Source organism: Aquarana catesbeiana, linkage group LG03 (assembly GCF_042186555.1).
Source record: "Aquarana catesbeiana isolate 2022-GZ linkage group LG03, ASM4218655v1, whole genome shotgun sequence".
In the NCBI taxonomy this organism is placed as follows: domain Eukaryota; kingdom Metazoa; phylum Chordata; class Amphibia; order Anura; family Ranidae; genus Aquarana; species Aquarana catesbeiana.
Genome location: NC_133326.1, coordinates 331,281,221 through 331,302,436, shown reverse-complemented (window position 1 = coordinate 331,302,436; position 21,216 = coordinate 331,281,221). Strand labels below are relative to the sequence as shown.

Here is a 21,216-nt window from a genome sequence, read left to right as displayed (position 1 = left end):
CCATGTTTAACAGGTCATCAAAGTATTGCCTGAACAGCAGGCCCAGGGGTTTGCTAACCTTCCTGCGGCTTTATGTTATGCTGTTGATGCCATTAGAGATTCTATCGTGCAAACCTCTCGCCTCTTGCTTGGGTTGGTGCATATACGTAGAATCTTATGGTTGAAAAACTGGTCAGCCGAAGCACCATGTAAGAAGCTACTGGCTGGGGTTCCCTTCCGTGGTGAAAGGTTGTTTGGAGAGGACTTGGATAATTATATCAAGATGATCTCCTGTGGGAAAAGCACTCTCTTACCTGATAAGAAGAAGAGTAAGCGTCCCTCTTTTAAACGGACTCTTTCCCCAGCGCCAGGGGCATCAGCCTCCAGGCAGTCACGAGGGTCTCCTCCGTATGGGGCAAGTAACAAGAGTCAACCCCAGGGACACAAGAAATCCTGGGGGAAAAGGTCTTCTAAGCAAGACACTAAGACCTCTTCATGAAGGGGCGCCCCGCTTGCTCGAGTGGGGGGAAAGACTGCTGCAGCTCTCAGGGCCCTGGCAGAAGGACTTCCAGGACAGATGGGTGATCTCCACGGTAACCTTAGGGTACAGACTGGAGTTCCAAGAATGTCCCTCTCCTCGTTTCCTCAGATCAGGTGTTCCCAGAAAGCCAGAAGAGAAGCAGTCGCTCCTTCTAGCGATAAAGCGACTTTTGTCGCAAGAGGTCATTGTGGGGGTTCCCACAAAGGATCAAGGATTGAGACTTTGTTCCAATCTTTCTATGGTCCGAAAACCAAATGGGGACGACAGACCCATTTTGGATTTGAGAGATCTGAAACGATTCCCAAGGATGCAGTCCTTTCGTTTGGAATCAATTCAGACAGTAATCTCCGTCCTGCAGGGAGGAGAATTTCTGATATCAATAGGCATCAGAGATGCAGGCCTATATGTGCCCAGTTTTCCTGCTTAACTGAAGTGTCTGCAGGCAAAGATCACTGCTCTAAGGGAGCTGATTCTGACAGTCAGGGCCAAGAAGGGTCTTTCTGTCCGCCTTTGTATGAGGCTGCAGGGGAAGATGGTGGCTTCATTCGAAGCAGTTCCCTATGCGCAGTTCCAAGCAGAACTGTTGCAACACAGTATTCTGTTGACCTGGAACAGGAAGGTGCAGGCATTAAACTTTCCAAAGCACCTATCGCATGCGATGCGTCAGAGCCTCAGTTGATGGCTCATACCCGAAAACCTACAGAAGGGGAAATCCTTCCTACCGGTTGCCTGGGATCCTCTTGCAGGCAGGACGGATGCGTTGGTGATTCCGTGGCATCGGCTCTCACCGATTTATGCATTCCCTCCCATTCTGCTACTGCCACGGCTCCTTCGCATACTCGGGCAAGAAGGGAAGTCGGCACTTCTGGTGGCCCCCGTTTGGCCCAGAAGAACCTGATAAGCAGAAATAGCAGGGATGATGGTGGGTTCCCGGTGGACCCTACCGATACACCCAGACCTGTTAGCTCAAGGTCCGGTGTTCCAGCCTGCCTCACAAATGCTAGATTTGACGGGTGGGCTATTGAATCCCACGTTCTGGAAAATCGTGGGCTTTCAGGTCCTGTCATATCTACCTTGATCAATGCAAGGAAGCCAGCTTCCAGAATGATTTATCATAGTGTCTGGAAAGCTTATGTATCCTGGTGTGAATCCAGGGGTTGGCATCCCAGGAAATATGTCACAGGTAGAAATCTGGATTTTCTACAGTTAGGATTAGAGATGAAGCTGGCCTTGAGTACCATCAAGGGCCAGGTGTCGGCCTTATCAGTGTTGTTTCAACGGCTGCTTGCTTCGCATTCTCTGATCCGAAACTTTATACAGGGGGTGAGGCGTCTTAATCCTCCGGTTAAAGCGCCCCTAAAGCCCTGGAACTTGAACTTGGTTCTATCGGTGTTACAAAAACAACCTTTTGAACCAATACGTCAGATTCCTTTGGTCTTACTGACGAGGAAACTAATTTTCCTGGTAGCTATCTCTTCTGCTAGAAGAGTATCAGAAATAGCAGCTCTTTCCTGTAAAGAGCCTTACTTGATTATACACAAGGATAGAGTGGTACTGCACCCCCATCCTAGTTTTTTACCGAAGGTGGTTTCAGATTTTCATCTAAACCAAGACATTGTGCTACCTTCCTTTTTTCCAGAACCTTGTTCTTCGGAAGAAAGGTCATTACATTCTTTGGATGTAGTAAGAGCAGTCAAGACCTATCCGGAGGCAACTGCTCAGATTCGCAAGACGGATGTCTTGTGCATGCTGCCGGAGGGTCCCAATAGAGGACAGGCAGCGTCAAAAGCGACCATTTCTAAATGGATTCGACAGTTGATTATTCAAGCTTACGGTTTGAAACGGAAGGTTCCCCCGTTTCAGATCAAGGCACATTCCACAAGGGCTATTGGTGCTTCTTGGGCAGTGGCTCAGATCTGCAAGGCCGCAACCTGGTCTTCAGTTCATACATTCACCAGATTCTATCAGGTGGATGTGAGAAGGCATGAGGATATCGCCTTTGGGCGTAGTGTGCTGCAGACAGCGGTACAAGGTCCTCAGGTCTGATAGCACCCTACTTGGTTGTGATTCCCCCCCCCTCAGTTGGCATTGCTTTGGGACATCCCATCAGTAATTACTGTGGCTCTGTGTCCCGTGATGTCCGAGAAAAGAAAATAGGATTTTTTATTACAGCTTACCTGTAAAATCCTTTTCTTTCGACGGACATCACGGGACACAGAGGTCCCGCCCCTCTTCTAATACACCTATACTGCTTTGCTACAAAACTGAGGTATCCCTGGAAGGGGAGGGGTTATATAGGGGGTTGAACTTCCTGATTAGGGTGTGACCAGTGTCCAATACCTAGTGATACCCTATAACCCATCAGTAATTACTGTGGCTCTGTGTCCCGTGATGTCCGTCGAAAGAAAAGGATTTTACAGGTAAGCTGTAATAAAAAATCCTATTTTTTTGCATATGTATATTGTTATATCACATTTGATATTCGTGTGAGTTATAGTTGCCATGCTTGCGGTTTTTTTTTTTCTTTTCTTTTTTTTTTTTTTTTTTATACTTCAGCGCAGTAACATTCTCTTGGTTTTAATGTATGGCCAACCTTAGGCATGCGAGTCAAGATTTGAACTTCTGTTCTTGCCAACAAACTATAGGATCAGCATTGCTGGCATGTGCCCACTTAGGAGTAACCATAGATAAGACAAGAGTTTTAATGAGTATACAGTAAGTCCTATAGAAAGATGTCCTCATAACAAAACAACTTTCCTTTTTAAACTTGGTGCATGACATAAACTTTTGACATCAATGAAAAGTTTCTTCATTCTATGTATATGAGAAGAATGTTTTACTTGCAGGTTAGTCTGGCTTATGCATATGAGACAAAAGATGCTCTTTGTCTGGTGCTAACACTAATGAATGGAGGTGATTTGAAATTTCACATTTATCACATGGGGGAGGCTGGATTTGATGAAGACCGAGCAATATTTTATGCTGCAGAAATTTGTTGTGGCCTTCAAGATCTACAACAAGAAAGAATAGTTTACAGGTATGCATGAATGTGTGCGTTATGTATTTGTGTGTGTGTAATGTAATGTAATGGGGACTGTTGGAATACAGTGATAATTTGTATTTTATGCAACAACTACATTAATGTCAGTATTCAGTACAGATATATTCTTCAGCCAGTAGATGGCAGTGTTTATAGATTTGTAGCTGCTCTATGGTAAACTGTCTTTTTTTTTTTCTCTGTATAATAAAGTTTCCTATTTGTCTGTGGTTAAGCAGCAAAGCCCATGTAGACTGTGCACTGTCTGTTCTGTAGTGCTATACAGTATCTCACAATGAGTACAGCCCTCACATTTTTGTAAATATTTTATTATATCTTTTCATGTGACAACACTGAAGAAATTACACTTTGCTACAATGTAAAGTAGTGAGTGTACAGCTTGTATAACAGTGTAAATTTGTTGTCCCCTCAAAATAACTCAACACACAGCCATTAATGTCTAAACCGCTGGCAACAAAAGTGAGTACACCCCTAAGTGAAAATGTCCAAATTGGGCCTAATTAGCCATTTTCCTCCCCGGTGTCATGTGACTCGTTAGTGTTACATGGTCTCAGGTGTGAATGAGGAGCAGGTGTGTAAAATTTGGTGTTATTGCTCTCACTTTCTCATACTGGTCACTGGAAGTTCAACATGGCACCTCATGGCAAAGAACTCCTCTGAGGATCTGAAAAAAATAATTGTTGCTCTACATAAAGATGGCCTAGGTTATTAGAAGACCCTGAAACTGAGCTGCAGCACGGTGGCCAAGACCATACAGCGGTTTAACAGGACAGGTTCCACTCCGAACAGGCCTCGCCATGATCGGCCATAGAAGTTGAGCGCACATGCTCAGTGTCATATCCAGAGGTTGTCTTTGGGAAATAGATGTATGAGTGCTGCCAGCATTGCTGCAGAGGTTAAAGGGGTGGGGGGGTCAGCCTGTCAGTGCTCAGACCTTATGCCGCACACTGCATCAAATTGGTCTGCATGGCTGTCATCCCAGAAGGAAGCCTCTTCTGAAGATGATGCACAAAGCCTGCAAACAGTTTGCTGAAGACAAGCAGACTAAGGACATGGATTACTGGAACCGTTTTCTGTGGTCTGATAAGACCAAGATAAACTTATTTGTTTCAGATGGTGTCAAGCGTGTGTGGCGGCAACCAGGTGAGGAGTACAAAGACAAGTGTGCCTTGCCTACAGTCAAGCATGGTGGTGGGAGTGTCATGGTCTGGGGGTGCAAGAGTGCTGCCAGCACGGGGGAGCTACAGTGCATTGAGGGAACCATTAATGCCACCATATACTGAAGTAGAGCATGATCCCCTCCAAGACAACCACTGCCTTGCTAAAGAAACTGAAGGTAAAGGTGATGGACTGGCCAAGCATGTCTCCAGACCTAAACCCTATTGAACATCTGTGGGGCGTCCTCAAACGGAAGGTGGCGGAGCGCAAGGTCTCTAACATCCACCAGCTCTGTGATGTCATCATGGAGGAGTGGAAGAGGACTCCAGTGGCAACCTGTGAAGCTCTGGTGAACTCCATGCCCAAGAGGGTTAAGGCAGTGCTGAAAAATAATGGTGGCCAAACAAAACATTTACACTTTGGGCCCAATTTGGACATTTTCACTTAGGGGTGTACTCACTTTTGTTGCCAGTGGTTTAGACATTAATGGCTGTGTGTTATTTTGAGGGGACAGCAAATTTACACTGTTATACAAGCTGTACACTCACTACTTTACATTGTAGCAAAGTGTCATTTCTTCAATGTTGTCACCTGAAAAGATATAATAAAATATTTACAAAAATGCAGGCAACTTTTATTCATTGATTTTACCAAATCTATGCTATAAAACCGATCCTTACTAATCCTCTGCAGCCTATTTATTTACTCTGTTTATATGGTGTTCATTAACTGCCTGCTGTATGTGTTGATAAACCACAAATATTCCGTTTACTACTTAGATATTTGTTCAGGTAAAACAAATGGCTAGTTTTTATAACCATGCTGGAAAGATCAGTAAATCTTTGAGGATTGCCTGTAGCTCAGAGTATTCTTCTGTCGGTGAATGCAATGTTCACTTAATTGTGGCAATTACAACATGACTTGCAGCCAAAGGAAAGTCACACCATTCTATACATCTCTTGTGGTAGGACTTTCTTATGTAACATAGTAATTGTTGAATCATAAATCGCCTTCTCTATTTGTCCTGTTTACCGTTATCACCAAGAGTGAAAGTACAGTAAAATCCAAATTTTTGGGTTGTTGCCAGAACTCAAATAGAGAGGAAATCTTCCAATGGTGACAACCAGGAAATCCTCCAATTTGAAAGGATTTCCTCTCATTACTTGTTTTGGCAATGGGACAGGAAGTAAAGCAAAATCTCCCCAATTGGACACAGATGACAAAAATTAAATATCTGACAGCGGTTATAACTCTCTCTTAGGCCAGCCATAGATCGTTCGGTTTAGCTGGAAAGGGCCGAGATTCGAGCCATGTGTGTGGGCAGGCTGAATGTACCAAGTTGATTGATTAATCAACTTGGGTACAACCAGCCTGCCGGATTCACTTGTGATTATCGCAAGTGGCCTGCTAACGCCGCTAGCAATAATCACTGTCTTTTCTTTTCTCGGACATCACGGGACACAGAGCCACAGTAATTACTGATGGGTTATAGGGTATCACTAGGTATTGGACACTGGTCACACCCTAATCAGGAAGTTCAACCCCCTATATAACCCCTCCCCTTCCAGGGATACCTCAGTTTTTACGCCAGTGTCTTAGGTGTTGGACGTGTAAAGATGTCCTGTGCTGAAGCTCCAAAAGGAATATTCTAAGATCCTATACTGGGGCAAGCCAGGCGACCGGATCCATTCAAAGTGTCTTTTCATGGCCGAATTGGATGGTACCCGGGCCTCGTGTCCGAAGAAACGAGGTTTTACCTGTAACGCTTCTCTTTTTAGAGAGCTGGACCCGCGGATCAGAAAATGGCTTTAAACTTCCTAATTTCTGGCGAGGTGCTTTACAGGCCCAGAACTGAAGGATCCCCCTACTGATGGGGGCCCCAGTCTCTGACGGTTTTTCCACAAACGGAGCCCACCGTGAGAGGCGAAGGCTGGGTCTGTGTAAACTGAACCCTGCGGCCTGGATAAGGTAAGAGGAGATTCCACAGAATTTTAATTCTAGTGGCTTTTCTCCTTTAAGGTGAATGCGTGCTGTGCCTATTGTGACCACCGGGGGCTGCCAAGAGCACAAACCTTTTCATGTTTGATCTGTCTCAGCGTCCGCTGCATTAGCTCTTCCTCCAGCTCCAAAGGTAGATGGTGGGGGGTTTTCTCTGCTGGGATGGTCCCCCCAGGCTAGGGAAAGGCTCAGGTATGCTGTAAGGCGGGTGAGACCGCACTGTCACAGCCGCCGCCGCCACCGAAGCCGCATTGCGATGCAGGGCCCATCACTGCCGGCCTCCTCCTTATTCCCCCAACCCCAGCCTCCCTTCAGGCTTGTCAGAAAGGGTCGGCTCGCGCGGGAAGCGCTCGTTTTTCAAAAACGAGGGGGGGGAAGGGGGGGGCGGGGCGTCAGCACAGCGTCAGCGTGCCCAGACGCCCACAGTGCCAGAAAGCATGGCCATTTAAGGCACACTGTACAGGTGCTCTGAGCTTTGGAGAGACACAGAGCTGACAGTCGCATGTAAGGTGGGACACAGGCATTCCCCTAGGCTGCATTTACTAAAGAACACCGGACTGGGCATTTGGTAGCAAGGCTTTTAGCCAGACTACATCGCTCAGCAGTCAGTGTTCGCTTTTGATACCTCACACCTTGTTGCTTTGCACTATGGGTAGAAGAGGTTCAAGCACCCCAAGAACCAGAGGCACTAGGGGGTCTCGTTCAGGTTCTGAGGACCCCCTGTCTGCTACACCATCCCCTCCTGAGGGACCAGGGGCAGCTGGACAGGGAGAGCCATTGGGGTTAGGGGCTACATCTGCTGCCGGCACTTCAGCCCCTGTGTACATTACACAAGAAGTTTTTTCCTCAACCATTTCTGGATTAGAGAAAAAGCTAATGGCCGCGATTACATCTTCACGCAGTGAAAGAAAACGCACAAGGCCTTCCTCTGCTTCCCAAGACCCTCAGTCAGAGGAGCTCTGGGATAAAGGAGATGAATCCCTTTCAGAGGATCGGGATGGGACAGATGATTCCTCTTCGGAGGATTCAGGTGGAGAGCGACCCTCTGCGACTTCCCAAGAGGAGAAAGTCTTAGTGCAGATCCTCACTGGTTTGGTCCGCTCCACATTTAAGTTGTCCCTACCTGAAACTACTACAGAAACCTCTTCTGCTTTGGGGTCACTGAAACCTTTCCAAGCAGCACATGCTTTTCCTGTTCATAATTTACTTGAAAAGCTGCTTTATTCTGAGTGGGATCACCCAGATAAGCGATTTCTTCCGCCGAAAAAGTTTTCTACACTTTATCCTATGGAAGAAAAGTTTAAGAGGTGGGGAATACCGGCCATTGATGCGGCCATTTCCTCTGTAAATAGTAATCTGACTTGTCCTGTAGACAACGCTCAGATGCTCAAAGATCCTGTGGATAAAAAGATGGACTTCTTATTGAAAGATGTGTTCTCTTTAGCAGGATCAGTGGCCCAACCTGCAGTAGCAGCGATTGGAGTCTGTCAATACTTAAGAGACCATGTTAAACAGGTCATCAAAGTATTACCTGAACAACAGGCCCAGGGGTTTGCTAACCTTCCTGCGGCTTTATGTTATGCTGTTGATGCCATTAGAGATTCTATCGTGCAAACCTCTCGCCTCTTGCTTGGGTTGGTGCATATACGTAGAATCTTATGGTTGAAAAACTGGTCAGCCGAAGCACCATGTAAGAAGCTACTGGCTGGGTTTCCCTTCCGTGGTGAAAGGTTGTTTGGAGAGGACTTGGATAATTATATCAAGATGATCTCCTGTGGGAAAAGCACTCTCTTACCTGATAAGAAGAAGAGTAAGCGTCCCTCTTTTAAACGGACTCTTTCCCCAGCGCCAGGGGCATCAGCCTCCAGGCAGTCACGAGGGTCTCCTCCGTATGGGGCAAGAAACAAGAGTCAACCCCAGGGACACAAGAAATCCTGGGGGAAAAGGTCTTCTAAGCAAGACACTAAGACCTCTTCATGAAGGGGCGCCCCGCTTGCTCGAGTGGGGGGAAAGACTGCTGCAGCTCTCAGGGCCCTGGCAGAAGGACTTCCAGGACAGATGGGTGATCTCCACGGTAACCTTAGGGTACAGACTGGAGTTCCAAGAATGTCCCTCTCCTCGTTTCCTCAGATCAGGTGTTCCCAGAAAGCCAGAAGAGAAGCAGTCGCTCCTTCTAGCGATAAAGCGACTTTTGTCGCAAGAGGTCATTGTGGGGGTTCCCACAAAGGATCAAGGATTGAGACTTTGTTCCAATCTTTCTATGGTCCGAAAACCAAATGGGGACGACAGACCCATTTTGGATTTGAGAGATCTGAAACGATTCCCAAGGATGCAGTCCTTTCGTTTGGAATCAATTCAGACAGTAATCTCCGTCCTGCAGGGAGGAGAATTTCTGATATCAATAGGCATCAGAGATGCAGGCCTATATGTGCCCAGTTTTCCTGCTTAACTGAAGTGTCTGCAGGCAAAGATCACTGCTCTAAGGGAGCTGATTCTGACAGTCAGGGCCAAGAAGGGTCTTTCTGTCCGCCTTTGTATAAGGCTGCAGGGGAAGATGGTGGCTTCATTCGAAGCAGTTCCCTATGCGCAGTTCCAAGCAGAACTGTTGTAACACAGTATTCTGTTGACCTGGAACAGGAAGGTGCAGGCATTAAACTTTCCAATGCACCTATCGCATGCGATGCGTCAGAGCCTCAGTTGATGGCTCATACCCGAAAACCTACAGAAGGGGGAATCCTTCCTACCGGTTGCCTGGGATCCTCTTGCAGGCAGGACGGATGCGTTGGTGATTCCGTGGCATCGGCTCTCACCGATTTATGCATTCCCTCCCATTCTGCTACTGCCACGGCTCCTTCGCAGACTCAGGCAAGAAGGGAAGTCGGCACTTCTGGTGGCCCCCGTTTGGTCCAGAAGAACCTGATAAGCAGAAATAGCAGGGATGATGGTGGGTTCCCGGTGGACCCTACCGATACACCCAGACCTGTTAGCTCAAGGTCTGGTGTTCCAGCCTGCCTCACAAATGCTAGATTTGACGGGTGGGCTATTGAATCCCACGTTCTGAAAAATCGTGGGCTTTCAGGTCCTGTCATATCTACCTTGATCAAGGCAAGGAAGCCAGCTTCCAGAATGATTTATCATAGTGTCTGGAAAGCTTATGTATCCTGGTGTGAATCCAGGGGTTGGCATCCCAGGAAATATGTCATAGGTAGAATTCTGGATTTTCTACAATTAGGATTAGAGATGAAGCTGGCCTTGAGTACCATCAAGGGCCAGGTGTCGGCCTTATCAGTGTTGTTTCAACGGCCGCTTGCTTCGCATTCTCTGATCCGAAACTTTATACAGGGGGTGATGCGTCTTAATCCTCCGGTTAAGGCGCCCCTAAACCCCTGGGACTTGAACTTGGTTCTATCGGTGTTACAAAAACAACCTTTTGAACCAATACGTCAGATTCCTTTGGTCTTACTGACGAGGAAACTAATTTTCCTGGTAGCTATCTCTTCTGCTAGAAGAGTATCAGAAATAGCAGCTCTTCCCTGTAAAGAGCCTTACTTGATTATACACAAGGATAGAGTGGTACTGCGCCCTCATCCTAGTTTTTTTACCGAAGGTGGTTTCAGATTTTCATCTAAACCAAGACATTGTGTTACCTTCCTTTTTTCCAGAACCTTGTTCTTCGGAAGAAAGGTCATTACATTCTTTGGATGTAGTAAGAGCAGTCAAGACCTATCTGGAGGCAACTGCTCAGATTCGCAAGACGGATGTCTTGTCCGTGCTGCCGGAGGGTCCCAATAGAGGACAGGCAGCGTCAAAAGCGACCATTTCTAAATGGATTCGACAGTTGATTATTCAAGCTTACGGTTTGAAACGGAAGGTTCCCCCGTTTCAGATCAAGGCACATTCCACAAGGGCTATTGGTGCTTCTTGGGCAGTGCATCACCGGGCCTCTATGGCTCAGATCTGCAAGGCCGCAACCTGGTCTTCAGTTCATACATTCACCAGATTCTATCAGGTGGATGTGAGAAGGCATGAGGATATCGCCTTTGGGCGTAGTGTGCTGCAGACAGCGGTACAAGGTCCTCAGGTCTGATAGCACCCTACTTGGTTGTGATTTCCCCCCCCCCCTCAGTTGGCATTGCTTTGGGACATCCCATCAGTAATTACTGTGGCTCTGTGTCCCGTGATGTCCGAGAAAAGAAAATAGGATTTTTTATTACAGCTTACCTGTAAAATCCTTTTCTTTCGACGGACATCACGGGACACAGAGGTCCCGCCCCTCTTCTAATACACCTATACTGCTTTGCTACAAAACTGAGGTATCCCTGGAAGGGGAGGGGTTATATAGGGGGTTGAACTTCCTGATTAGGGTGTGACCAGTGTCCAATACCTAGTGATACCCTATAACCCTTCAGTAATTACTGTGGCTCTGTGTCCCGTGATGTCCGTCGAAAGAAAAGGATTTTACAGGTAAGCTGTAATAAAAAATCCTATTTTTTTCTCTCGGCAGGGATGTGGTTGCATGAAAGAAATTTTCACCATCTATGGCTGGCCTTACATTATGCATTGATAGATTATCTTTACCTTTTTGACACTCGGTAAGGCAAGGTCAGTGATAGCACCAACCAATAGTGTTGGATATCTCTTACTTTTCCTTTTACCAGCATATGATCTTGAAGAATACGTGTAAGTAGAGCTTTACATTTCTATGACTCATTGCTCGAACATTGTACAACAGTGCTGTAATAAAAATCTTAGTTTCATATTGAAAATGAACATGTCCTTTGCCTGTAGAGGGCAAACTAATGGCTTTACTTTAATGTTAACACTCTCAGCTGCCTACACTTACTTACTTACGTTTTACAGAAATAACAACAATCCTCTGAGTGAAACCCTTACTGTCTACGTGGCACTAACAGTACCTGAGATGCATAAAAAATGAGGCATGCAGTATATAAAGCGGGTAAAATAAGTAGTGAACACGTCACCATTTTTCTAGGTAAATCTATTTCTAAAGGTGCTATTGACATGAAATTTTCACCACATGTCGGTAACAACCCATGCAATCCATACATACAGAGAAACCAAAACAAACAAGTTCAGAAATGAAGTTCTGTGTAATAAAATTAAATGACACAGGATAAAAGTAAAGAACACACTAATGCCCCATACACACGGTCGGACATTGATCGGACATTCCGACAACAAAATCCTAGGATTTTTTCCGACGGATGTTGGCTCAAACTTGTCTTGCATACACACGGTCACACAAAGTTGTCGGAAAATCCGATCATTCTGAACGCGGTGACGTAAAACACATACGTCGGGACTATAAACGGGGCAGTAGCCAATAACTTTCATCTCTTTATTTATTCTGAGCATGCGTGGCACTTTGTGCGTCGGATTTGTGTACACACGATCGGAAATTCCGACAACGGATTTTGTTGTCGGAAAATTTTATAGCCTGCTCTCAAACTTTGTGTGTCAGAAAATCCGATGGAAAATGTGTGATGGAGCCTAAACACGGTCAGAATTTCCGACAACAAGATCCTATCACACATTTTCCGTCGGAAAATCCGACCGTGTGTACAGGGCATAACTGAAATCTATTTATTTAATACTTTGTACAAAATCCTTTGTTGGTAAGGCGCCTCCCGTATGGAGAAACTAGTCGCATGCATTGCTCAGGTGTGATTTTGGCCCATTCTTCCACACAAACAGTCTTCATATCTTGAAGGTTCTGTGGGCCTCTTCTATGAACTCTGATCTTTAGTTCTTTCCATAGATTTTCTATTGGATTCAAGTCAGGTGATTGGCTGGGCCATTCTAGCAGCTTTATTTTCTTTCTTTGAAAGTAAGTGAGAGTTTCCTTGGCTTTGTGTTTGGGATCATTGTCTTGCTGAAATGTCCATCCTCATTTCATCTTCATCATCCTGATAGATGGCAGCAGATTTTTATCAAGAATGTCTTGGTACATTTTTCTATTCATCCTTCCTTCAATGACATGAAGTTTGCCAGTACCGTATGCTGGAAAAACAGCCCCACACCATGATGTTCCCACCACCAAACTTCACTGTTGGTATGGGGGTGTTTTTGGGGTGATGTGCAGTGCCATTTGGCATCCAAACATGGAGTGTATTATGGCGTCCAAAGAGTTAAATTTTGGTCTCAGCTGACCAGACTATATTCTCCCAGTATTTCACAGGCTTGTCTAAATGTTGTGCAGCAAACTATAAACAAGGTTCAACATGCTTTTTCTTCAGCAATGGAGTCTGTGGTGAGCGTGCATAGAGGATATGGCGGTTGAGTGCATTACTTATTGTTTTCTTTGAAACAATTGTACCTGCTAATTCCAAGTCTTTCTTAAGCTCTCCACAAGTGGTCCTTGGCTCTTGGACAATTCTTCTAATAATTCTTTTCACTCCTATGTCAGAAATATTGCGAGGAGCACCCAGGCCCGGATTTACTCCCTTTGCCGCCCCAAGGCCGGGCCCTTCAATGCCGCCCCCCCACCACCACCACCACCACACCACCAGAAAGAGCCCCCAGACATAATACGGTCAAAGACTGCAGACATGATACAAGAGATGGTCAGAGACTGCAATCATAGTACAGGAGATGGTCAGAGACTGCAGACATAGTACAGGAGATGGTCAGAGATGGCAGACATGATACATGAGATGGTCAAAGACTGCAGTTCCTATGGACATTAGTAGATAATGGCCGATCGGCCCTCTCACCTGACCCAGCGATACAGCAATGGTTCCCCTGATCAGGAGTCAGCTCACTCTGAATTGCCCGTGGCGACTCCGCTGGGTAGCACCCAGATCTGTATTCCTGCAATGACTCCATTCCTTTCTCCGCCAGGGATGGCGCCAGGCTGTGTCGCTTTCCCTCTGGTGGTGCAGGGCAGCGGGGTTCTCTCTCTGATGGTGTTCCCTCTGCACTGCCCTCTCCCTCTGGAGCCCTGGGTGTACTTTCCTGGGTGTAGACCCCCCCAGGACAAACCACCCCCTTCCATTAGTACAGACCCTCCCCCCAGGACAAACCCCCCACCATTAGTACAGACCCCCCCCAGGACAAACCCACCCTCCTCCCTTCATTAGTACAGACCCCCCAGGACAAACCCCCCTCCCTTAGTACAGACCCCCCCAGGACAAACCCACCCCCCTTCCTTAGTACAGACCCCCCCAGGACAAACCCCCCTCCCTTAGTACAGACCCCCCGGGACAAACCCACCCCCCTCCCTTAGTACAGACCCCCCCAGGACAAACCCCCCTCCCTTAGTACAGACCCCCCCAGGACAAACCCACCTCCCTTCATTAGTACAGACCCCCCAGGACAAACCCACCTCCCTTCATTAGTACAGACCCCCCAGGACAAACGCCCCTCTATTAGTACAACCCCCCCAGGACAACCCCCCTCCATTAGTACAAACCCCCCCAGGACTACCCCCCTCCATTAGTACAAACCCCCCCAGGACAACCCCCCTCTATTAGTACAAACCCCCCCAGGACAAACCACCCCTCCCTTCATTAGTACAGACCCCCCCTAGGACAAACCCCCCTCCATTAGTACAAACCCCCCCCCAGGTCAACCCCCACCCCCTCCATTAGCACAGACTCCCCAAGGACAAACCGCCCCTCCCTTCATTAGTACAAACCCCCCAGGACAACCCCCCTCCATTAGTACAAACCCCCTCCATTAGTACAAACCCCCCAGGACAAACCCCCCTCCCTTAGTACAGACCCCCCCAGGACAAACCCACCCCCCTCCCTTAGTACAGACCCCCCCAGGACAAACCCACCTCCCTTCATTAGTACAGACCCCCCAGGACAAACGCCCCTCTATTAGTACAACCCCCCCAGGACAACCCCCCTCCATTAGTACAAACCCCCCCAGGTCTACCCCCCTCCATTAGTACAAACCCCCCCAGGACAACCCCCCTCCATTAGTACAAACCCCCCCAGGACAAACCACCCCTCCCTTCATTAGTACAGACCCCCCTAGGACAAACCCCCCTCCATTAGTACAAACCCCCCCCAGGTCAACCCCCACCCCCTCCATTAGCACAGACTCCCCAAGGACAAACCGCCCCTCCCTTCATTAGTACAAACCCCCCCAGGACAACCCCCCTCCATTAGTACAAACCCCCTCCATTAGTACAAACCCCCCCGGACAACCCCCCCCCCTTCACTAGTACAGACTTTGCAGGACAACCCCCCCTCCATTAGTACAGACCCCCACCAGGACAAACCCCCCCTTCACTAGTACAGACATCCCAGGACAACTCCCCCTCCATTAGTACAAACCCCCCAGGACAACCCCCCTTCACTAGTACAGACCCCCCAGGACAACCCCCCTTCACTAGTACAGACCCCCCAGGACAACCCCCCCTTCACTAGTACAGACCCCCCAGGACAACCCCCCCTTCACTGGTACAGACCCCCCAGGACAACCCCCCCTTCACTGGTACAGACCCCCCAGGACAACCCCCCCCTTCACTAGTACAGACCCCCCAGGACAACCCCCCCTTCACTAGTACAGACCCCCCAGGACAACCCCCCCCTTCACTAGTACAAACCCCCCAGGACAACCCCCCCTTCACTAGTACAAACCCCCCAGGACAACCCCCCCTTCACTAGTACAGACCCCCCAGGACAACCCCCCCTTCACTAGTACAGACCCCCCAGGACAACCCCCCCCTTCACTAGTACAGACCCCCCAGGACAACCCCCCTTCACTGGTACAGACCCCCCAGGACAACCCCCCCTTCACTGGTACAGACCCCCCAGGACAACCCCCCCTTCACTGGTACAGACCCCCCAGGACAACCCCCCCTTCACTGGTACAGACCCCTCAGGACAACCCCCCCCTTCACTAGTACAGACCCCCCAGGACAACCCCCCCTTCACTGGTACAGACCCCCCAGGACAACCCCCCCTTCACTGGTACAGACCCCCCAGGACAACCCCCCCTTCACTGGTACAGACCCCCCAGGACAACCCCCCCCTTCACTAGTACAGACCCCCCAGGACAACCCCCCCTTCACTGGTACAGATCCCTCAGGACAACCCCCCCTTTACTGGTACAGACCCCCCAGGACAACCCCCCCTTCACTAGTACAGACCCCCCAGGACAACCCCCCCTTCACTAGTACAGACCCCCCAGGACAACCCCCCCTTCACTGGTACAAACCCCCCAGGACAACCCCCCCTTCACTATTACAGACCCCCCAGGACAACCCCCCTTCACTAGTACAGACCCCCCAGGACAACCCCCCCTTCACTAGTACAGACCCCCCAGGACAACCCCCCTTCACTAGTACAGACCCCCCAGGACAACCCCCCCTTCACTAGTACAGACCCCCCAGGACAACCCCCCTTCACTGGTACAGACCCCCCAGGACAACCCCCCCTTCACTAGTACAGACCCCCCAGGACAACCCCCCCTTCACTAGTACAAACCCCCCAGTACAACCCCCCTTCACTAGTACAGACCCCCCAGGACAACCCCCCCTTCACTAGTACAGACCCCCCAGGACAACCCCCCCTTCACTAGTACAGACCCCCCAGGACAACCCCCCCCTTCACTGGTACAGACCCCCCAGGACAACCTCCCCTCCAAGTGTGTACAACAGAACAGATGGAGACAGGGACAGGCTTGGGCAGGAGTGAGAGGAGAACACGCCCCCCCGCCGCCGTCGCCGCACAGAGACCAGCCGCTCCGATCTTCGGCGGCTGCTCTCCTTCTCTGACAGGAGGAGGGAGGGGGGACGGGCTTGAGCAGTGAAAACACAGCGATGGTGGCAGTGACCTGCGGAGGGAGCCGCCTCAGTCTGGACACAGAGAGGAGGAGGAGGAGGGAGCGCCCGGGTGCACTGCATGCTGATGTTAGTGTGGGGGGAGGCGGCGCCGCCCCTGTACCACTGCCGCCCCGAGGCCTAGCCTCGGTGGCCTTGTGGGAAATCCGGCCCTGGGAGCACCTGGTAGTGGCCAGTTTATGGTGAAATTATGTTCTTTCCACTTCTCGATTATGGCCCCAACAGTGCTCACTGGAACATTCAGAAGTTTAGAAATCTTTCTGTAACCAATGCCATCAGTATGTTTTGCAACAATAAGGTTGTAAAGGTCTTGAAAGCTCTTTGCTTTTACCAATCATAAGATGTTTCTTGTGTGACACCTTTGTAATGTGACCCCTTTTTTATAGGCCATCAGTTGAGACTGACCCAGCTGATATTAATTTGCACTGACAAGGGGCAGAATTGCTTTCTAATTACTGATAGATTTCAGTTGGTGTCTCATTTTTCCATGCCTTTTTGCACCTCCCTTTCTTCATGTGTTCAATACTTTTTTTCCCTGTGTCATTCCATTTTATTGCACATAGCTTAATTTCTGAACTTTGTATGTATGGATTGCACAGGTTGTTACCAACTTGTGAAAAATTTCATGTCAATAGCACCTTTTAGAAATATATTTACCTAAAAAAAATGGTGACGTGTTTAATGCTTACTTACTTTACCCGCTGTATGTGGAGTTCTGCATGTTACCAAAGTCAGTGGTTCTGAATGTCACAAAGGTAGCTCAGTGTCTTACAAAAAAATAGATGCAACCTGGGAACACCCATGCGATCCGATTCTGCTGCAGACCAAAAAAAGGATCCTGTATGAGTTTGGTCCGAGTGCAATGCGAATTCAGCCATATTATCTGTATGGCTGAAATCGCATCGCACAGAGATCGGATGTGATTTTGCACTGCAGTGCGGTGCGAATCACATCCGATCTCAGACTCCGCAGCAGTGGGAACTGGCCCTAAATCATATTGCATTTGCACCAAAATGGTACAGGACCCTTTATTTGAACACCCATGCGATCCGATTCCTGCACCATTACATAGTTCGTACTGCGATTTGTGAAATGATCTGGGGGTGTCATTAACTTTACATTGACACCCGCAGTGGTGCGCAGATGTCAATGTAGGTGCGATGTCTGTCTGTCTGTCTGTCTGTCTCTCACTCACACACACACACACATATATATATATATATATATATATATATATATATATATATATATATATATATATATATATATATATATATATATATATATATATATATATATATATATATATAGATATAGATATATATGTGTGTACCAGTGAGGTGCCGAGATCGCACCTTCATAAACTGGCTGTTTCTGTGACAGTCCGTTACAGATTCACACTGTGCTGAGATAATCAGCAGAGAACCTCAGTTTCATAAGCTGGTAATGACCTGAGATCAGCGGTGAGACTCGGGATCGCAGCTGATCTCAGTTTCATAAAAGGACACCTAAGTGCTGGTTGCATATCAGATGCTACATGCTCTGATTCTTTATGTACTCAGTTGTTTTGCCAAGAAATATCCCATCTTATGAATGCTATAAAACACACCATGTAAACCCACTTAAAAGTACAAGCCTTCAGATTTTATAGTAACCAGTATTTATTGTTGACTGCCAGGGGCAAGACTTCATATATGCACTGAGAGTTTTAATTAACTGTTGGCAGGTATCTTATTTGCAGCACATTAAAAAAAAAATAGTGCTTTTATTGAGATAAATCCACAATCCGACACAATGTAATGCACATAAGAAATGCGTTGAAGTTGGGGAGGGGGATTGCTTCAATGTGTGTTAACGCTTTGCAATGCACACCAGTGCATGCATTGTACACACAGAAAAGCACATTCTGTGGTGTGCATGAGTTGGTGTAGGTCTAGCCTTACCATTGAGAGACCTTTCATGTATGTATTGAGCTGTGGTACTGCAAGGCTTTGAATTCACTGTGCTGTATAGCATTACACCACCACAATATACATATAGAGAATTATAAGCATAGTCCTAACGAATCATAGGTAAACAGATTATCTGTATAGATCTTTTTAACACATTTTCCTACCTAGAATTAAAAAAAACATATATATTTTCAGGTTCTTGAGTCTCAGTTTTAGAAGATGAGAACCTTATTTTCGAAAGCAAAAATGTTAGCTACTTCATATTTTTAGGGCATATTGGAAAATGATAAAGAGGAGGAGAAGCTGACTGATTTCAAATTTTCGTTATAAGGGTCCAGCACAAGGTAGCAATCTTGACTGTGATCAGTCCCTAATTACACTTAAAGCTGACTGGCCATAGATGGTTCGAATTACGGCTGGTTCAGCAGGGACCGGCCGAGATTCAAACTATCTATTGGTAGGCCGATTGTACCCAAGTCAAACCATTAATTGGCTTACCAGCATGTCGGATTTTTACATGCGACGATTGCCAGCAGCTACAGGAGCTTACAATAATCACTGTGTTCTCCCAGCAAGGACTGTTTCCTGCTCCCCCTGCCAGGTGAACACAATGGCTCAGCAGGAGGGATTCTTGCATCAACACTGACTGTTAATGGGGGAATCACGCCATTTTCTGTCCTGAAACTGTGGCTGCAGGAAAGAAAATTGCATCACATATGGCCTGCTTAAGAAGGCTGGCAAATTTTTCAGGATATCTACTTCCCAACTTGCCCCATGTTTAAAGCTATATTTTACTTCACAAATGGACTGCTACAACCCGAAGAGCTAAAAAAAAAACAATTTTATAATATTTATTTATATAAAAATGGCCAATCACTAATACACAAGCTAGATTTTTTTTTTTTTTGGATCATTTGGTTCCCACACCCCCAGGGGTTATAGATTCCCCCAATTAATAACACTTGCTTTAGAGATTTGTCTTGATGAAGTAGAGTAATTGCCATTTTATATTCTATGTGGGATGCTCATGTGTGAATACCCTCTCTCTTTCAACAGGGATTTAAAACCAGAAAATATTTTGCTGGATGACCATGGTATGTAATAAGATTCTAAATCCTTATCTATCATTGAGCCTAATGGTTAAACGGGTTATGATTTATGCACATTATCAACTGGAAGAGGTTGAAAAGGCTTGCTACAGATGTTATGATGTTGTAGTTCAATGCTGAAATCATTGGAACTTTCTGCAAAGAAAAGTATGCTTGTGTATGTCCTGATAAATCAGTATAGACATAAATTATCCTAGGCTGGCCATACACAAGTAATTCTTCTTATAACTAATATTTTTGCATAATATGATTGATAGTAAGTAACCAAACCTATACATTTTATCATTTTAATTTAGTGTGAACATTCACTGTTTCTAAAGGGTTTTCACTTAGATCGTGTATCATTGTCCTGTAAAATTAATAATTGTTTGTATAGAAAACATTTCTCAGAGAATGATTTTCCCAGCTGAATTATTCTGAAATAATTTATCCATCGCCAGTTTTTTTTTTTTTTATTTTGCACCCTATAATGTAATGGTTGGTTATGTTCACTGATTTATTTGGTTGTACAACAACAACAAAAATTGTGTATGGCTAACCTAGGCATGGCCATTAATTGGCATTCACCAGACATCTCAAGCTTTAAATGAATAGTTTTTCATATAAAAGATTGTTCAGTAAGCAAGTTATTAGGTTCTGTGCTGAGAACATTGTTTGAAAAATGCAAATATAACTGTGCCAGATAACCACAAACGAGAACAGGAAGTGGGCATGTGTCTTGCATACAATTTGCCAATTACCTGCTTGACGGGTAGACCTGCAAACAGATCCTGATTAAAATCGGTATATTGAAATGAAAATATAGGTTGATATGCAAATTAGCGTTTTGAAATCCTACTTGGTGGTCTTCTAACTACTTCCTTCTGCTCTTATGCTCTGTGTCTGTCATGTTCCAGTATTTTGTCAATGTAGATATTTGCCAGCACACCATGGATCTTTAAGTTGTCCAAACAGCTTTATTGAAGTATGATCACATAACAAAACAGGAGAGTTTAACATTTCGGAGTCATGCAGGACTCCTTCATCAGGCAGTGACGATCATCTTAAATGGCCACCTTAAATGCAAACTAGTAATTGTACCAGGGCCAGATCTAGCTTATCTAGTCTGGGGGTGCAGTAATAAAAGTCAGGGGGTGTAATGTCGGTAGAGTGACAGAGACAAAGGAAACCAGTATTCCCTGTTCACTGGGCATGCTTCATAAGTGATCAGGGAACACTATTACAGTTATGTCTTAGCCTGTCATCAGATTAGGATGAATAAACAATACCTGTGCCTTCTTATATCAGGTGTCCTCATCAGAGTCCCATCTCACATCAGGAGTCCTCATTCGAGTCCTTCTTTACATTAGGTGTCCCATCAGAGCGCCCCTTTACATCAGTTGTTCCCCATATGAGTGCCCCTTATATCAATTTATTTTCATCAGAGTACACTCTTAAAGAATAGTTCCAGCCCATATTAAAAAAAAAGTATTTTAATAAAAAAAAAAAACTTGCCTGTCCAGGGAGTCCGCGATGTCGGCACCTGAAGCTGACCCGTCCATTGGCTTCGGGTGCAGGCAGTGGCATCCTTACTAAGGTAAAGGGAAGCCTTGTGGCTTCACAGC

The 21,216-nt window shown here is 46.6% G+C and overlaps 1 protein-coding gene across 1 annotated transcript in view; it reads left to right on the top strand.

Moving 5' to 3' along the window:
* GRK6 (G protein-coupled receptor kinase 6) overlaps positions 1 to 21,216 on the top strand; it is a 114,425-nt gene that overhangs the window by 66,487 nt on the left and 26,722 nt on the right. Inside the window, exons 9-10 of the mRNA XM_073620517.1 lie at positions 3,367 to 3,557; positions 19,560 to 19,597. Coding sequence (XP_073476618.1) covers positions 3,367 to 3,557; positions 19,560 to 19,597 — 229 coding nt within the window. The remainder of the gene's footprint in view (positions 1 to 3,366; positions 3,558 to 19,559; positions 19,598 to 21,216) is intronic.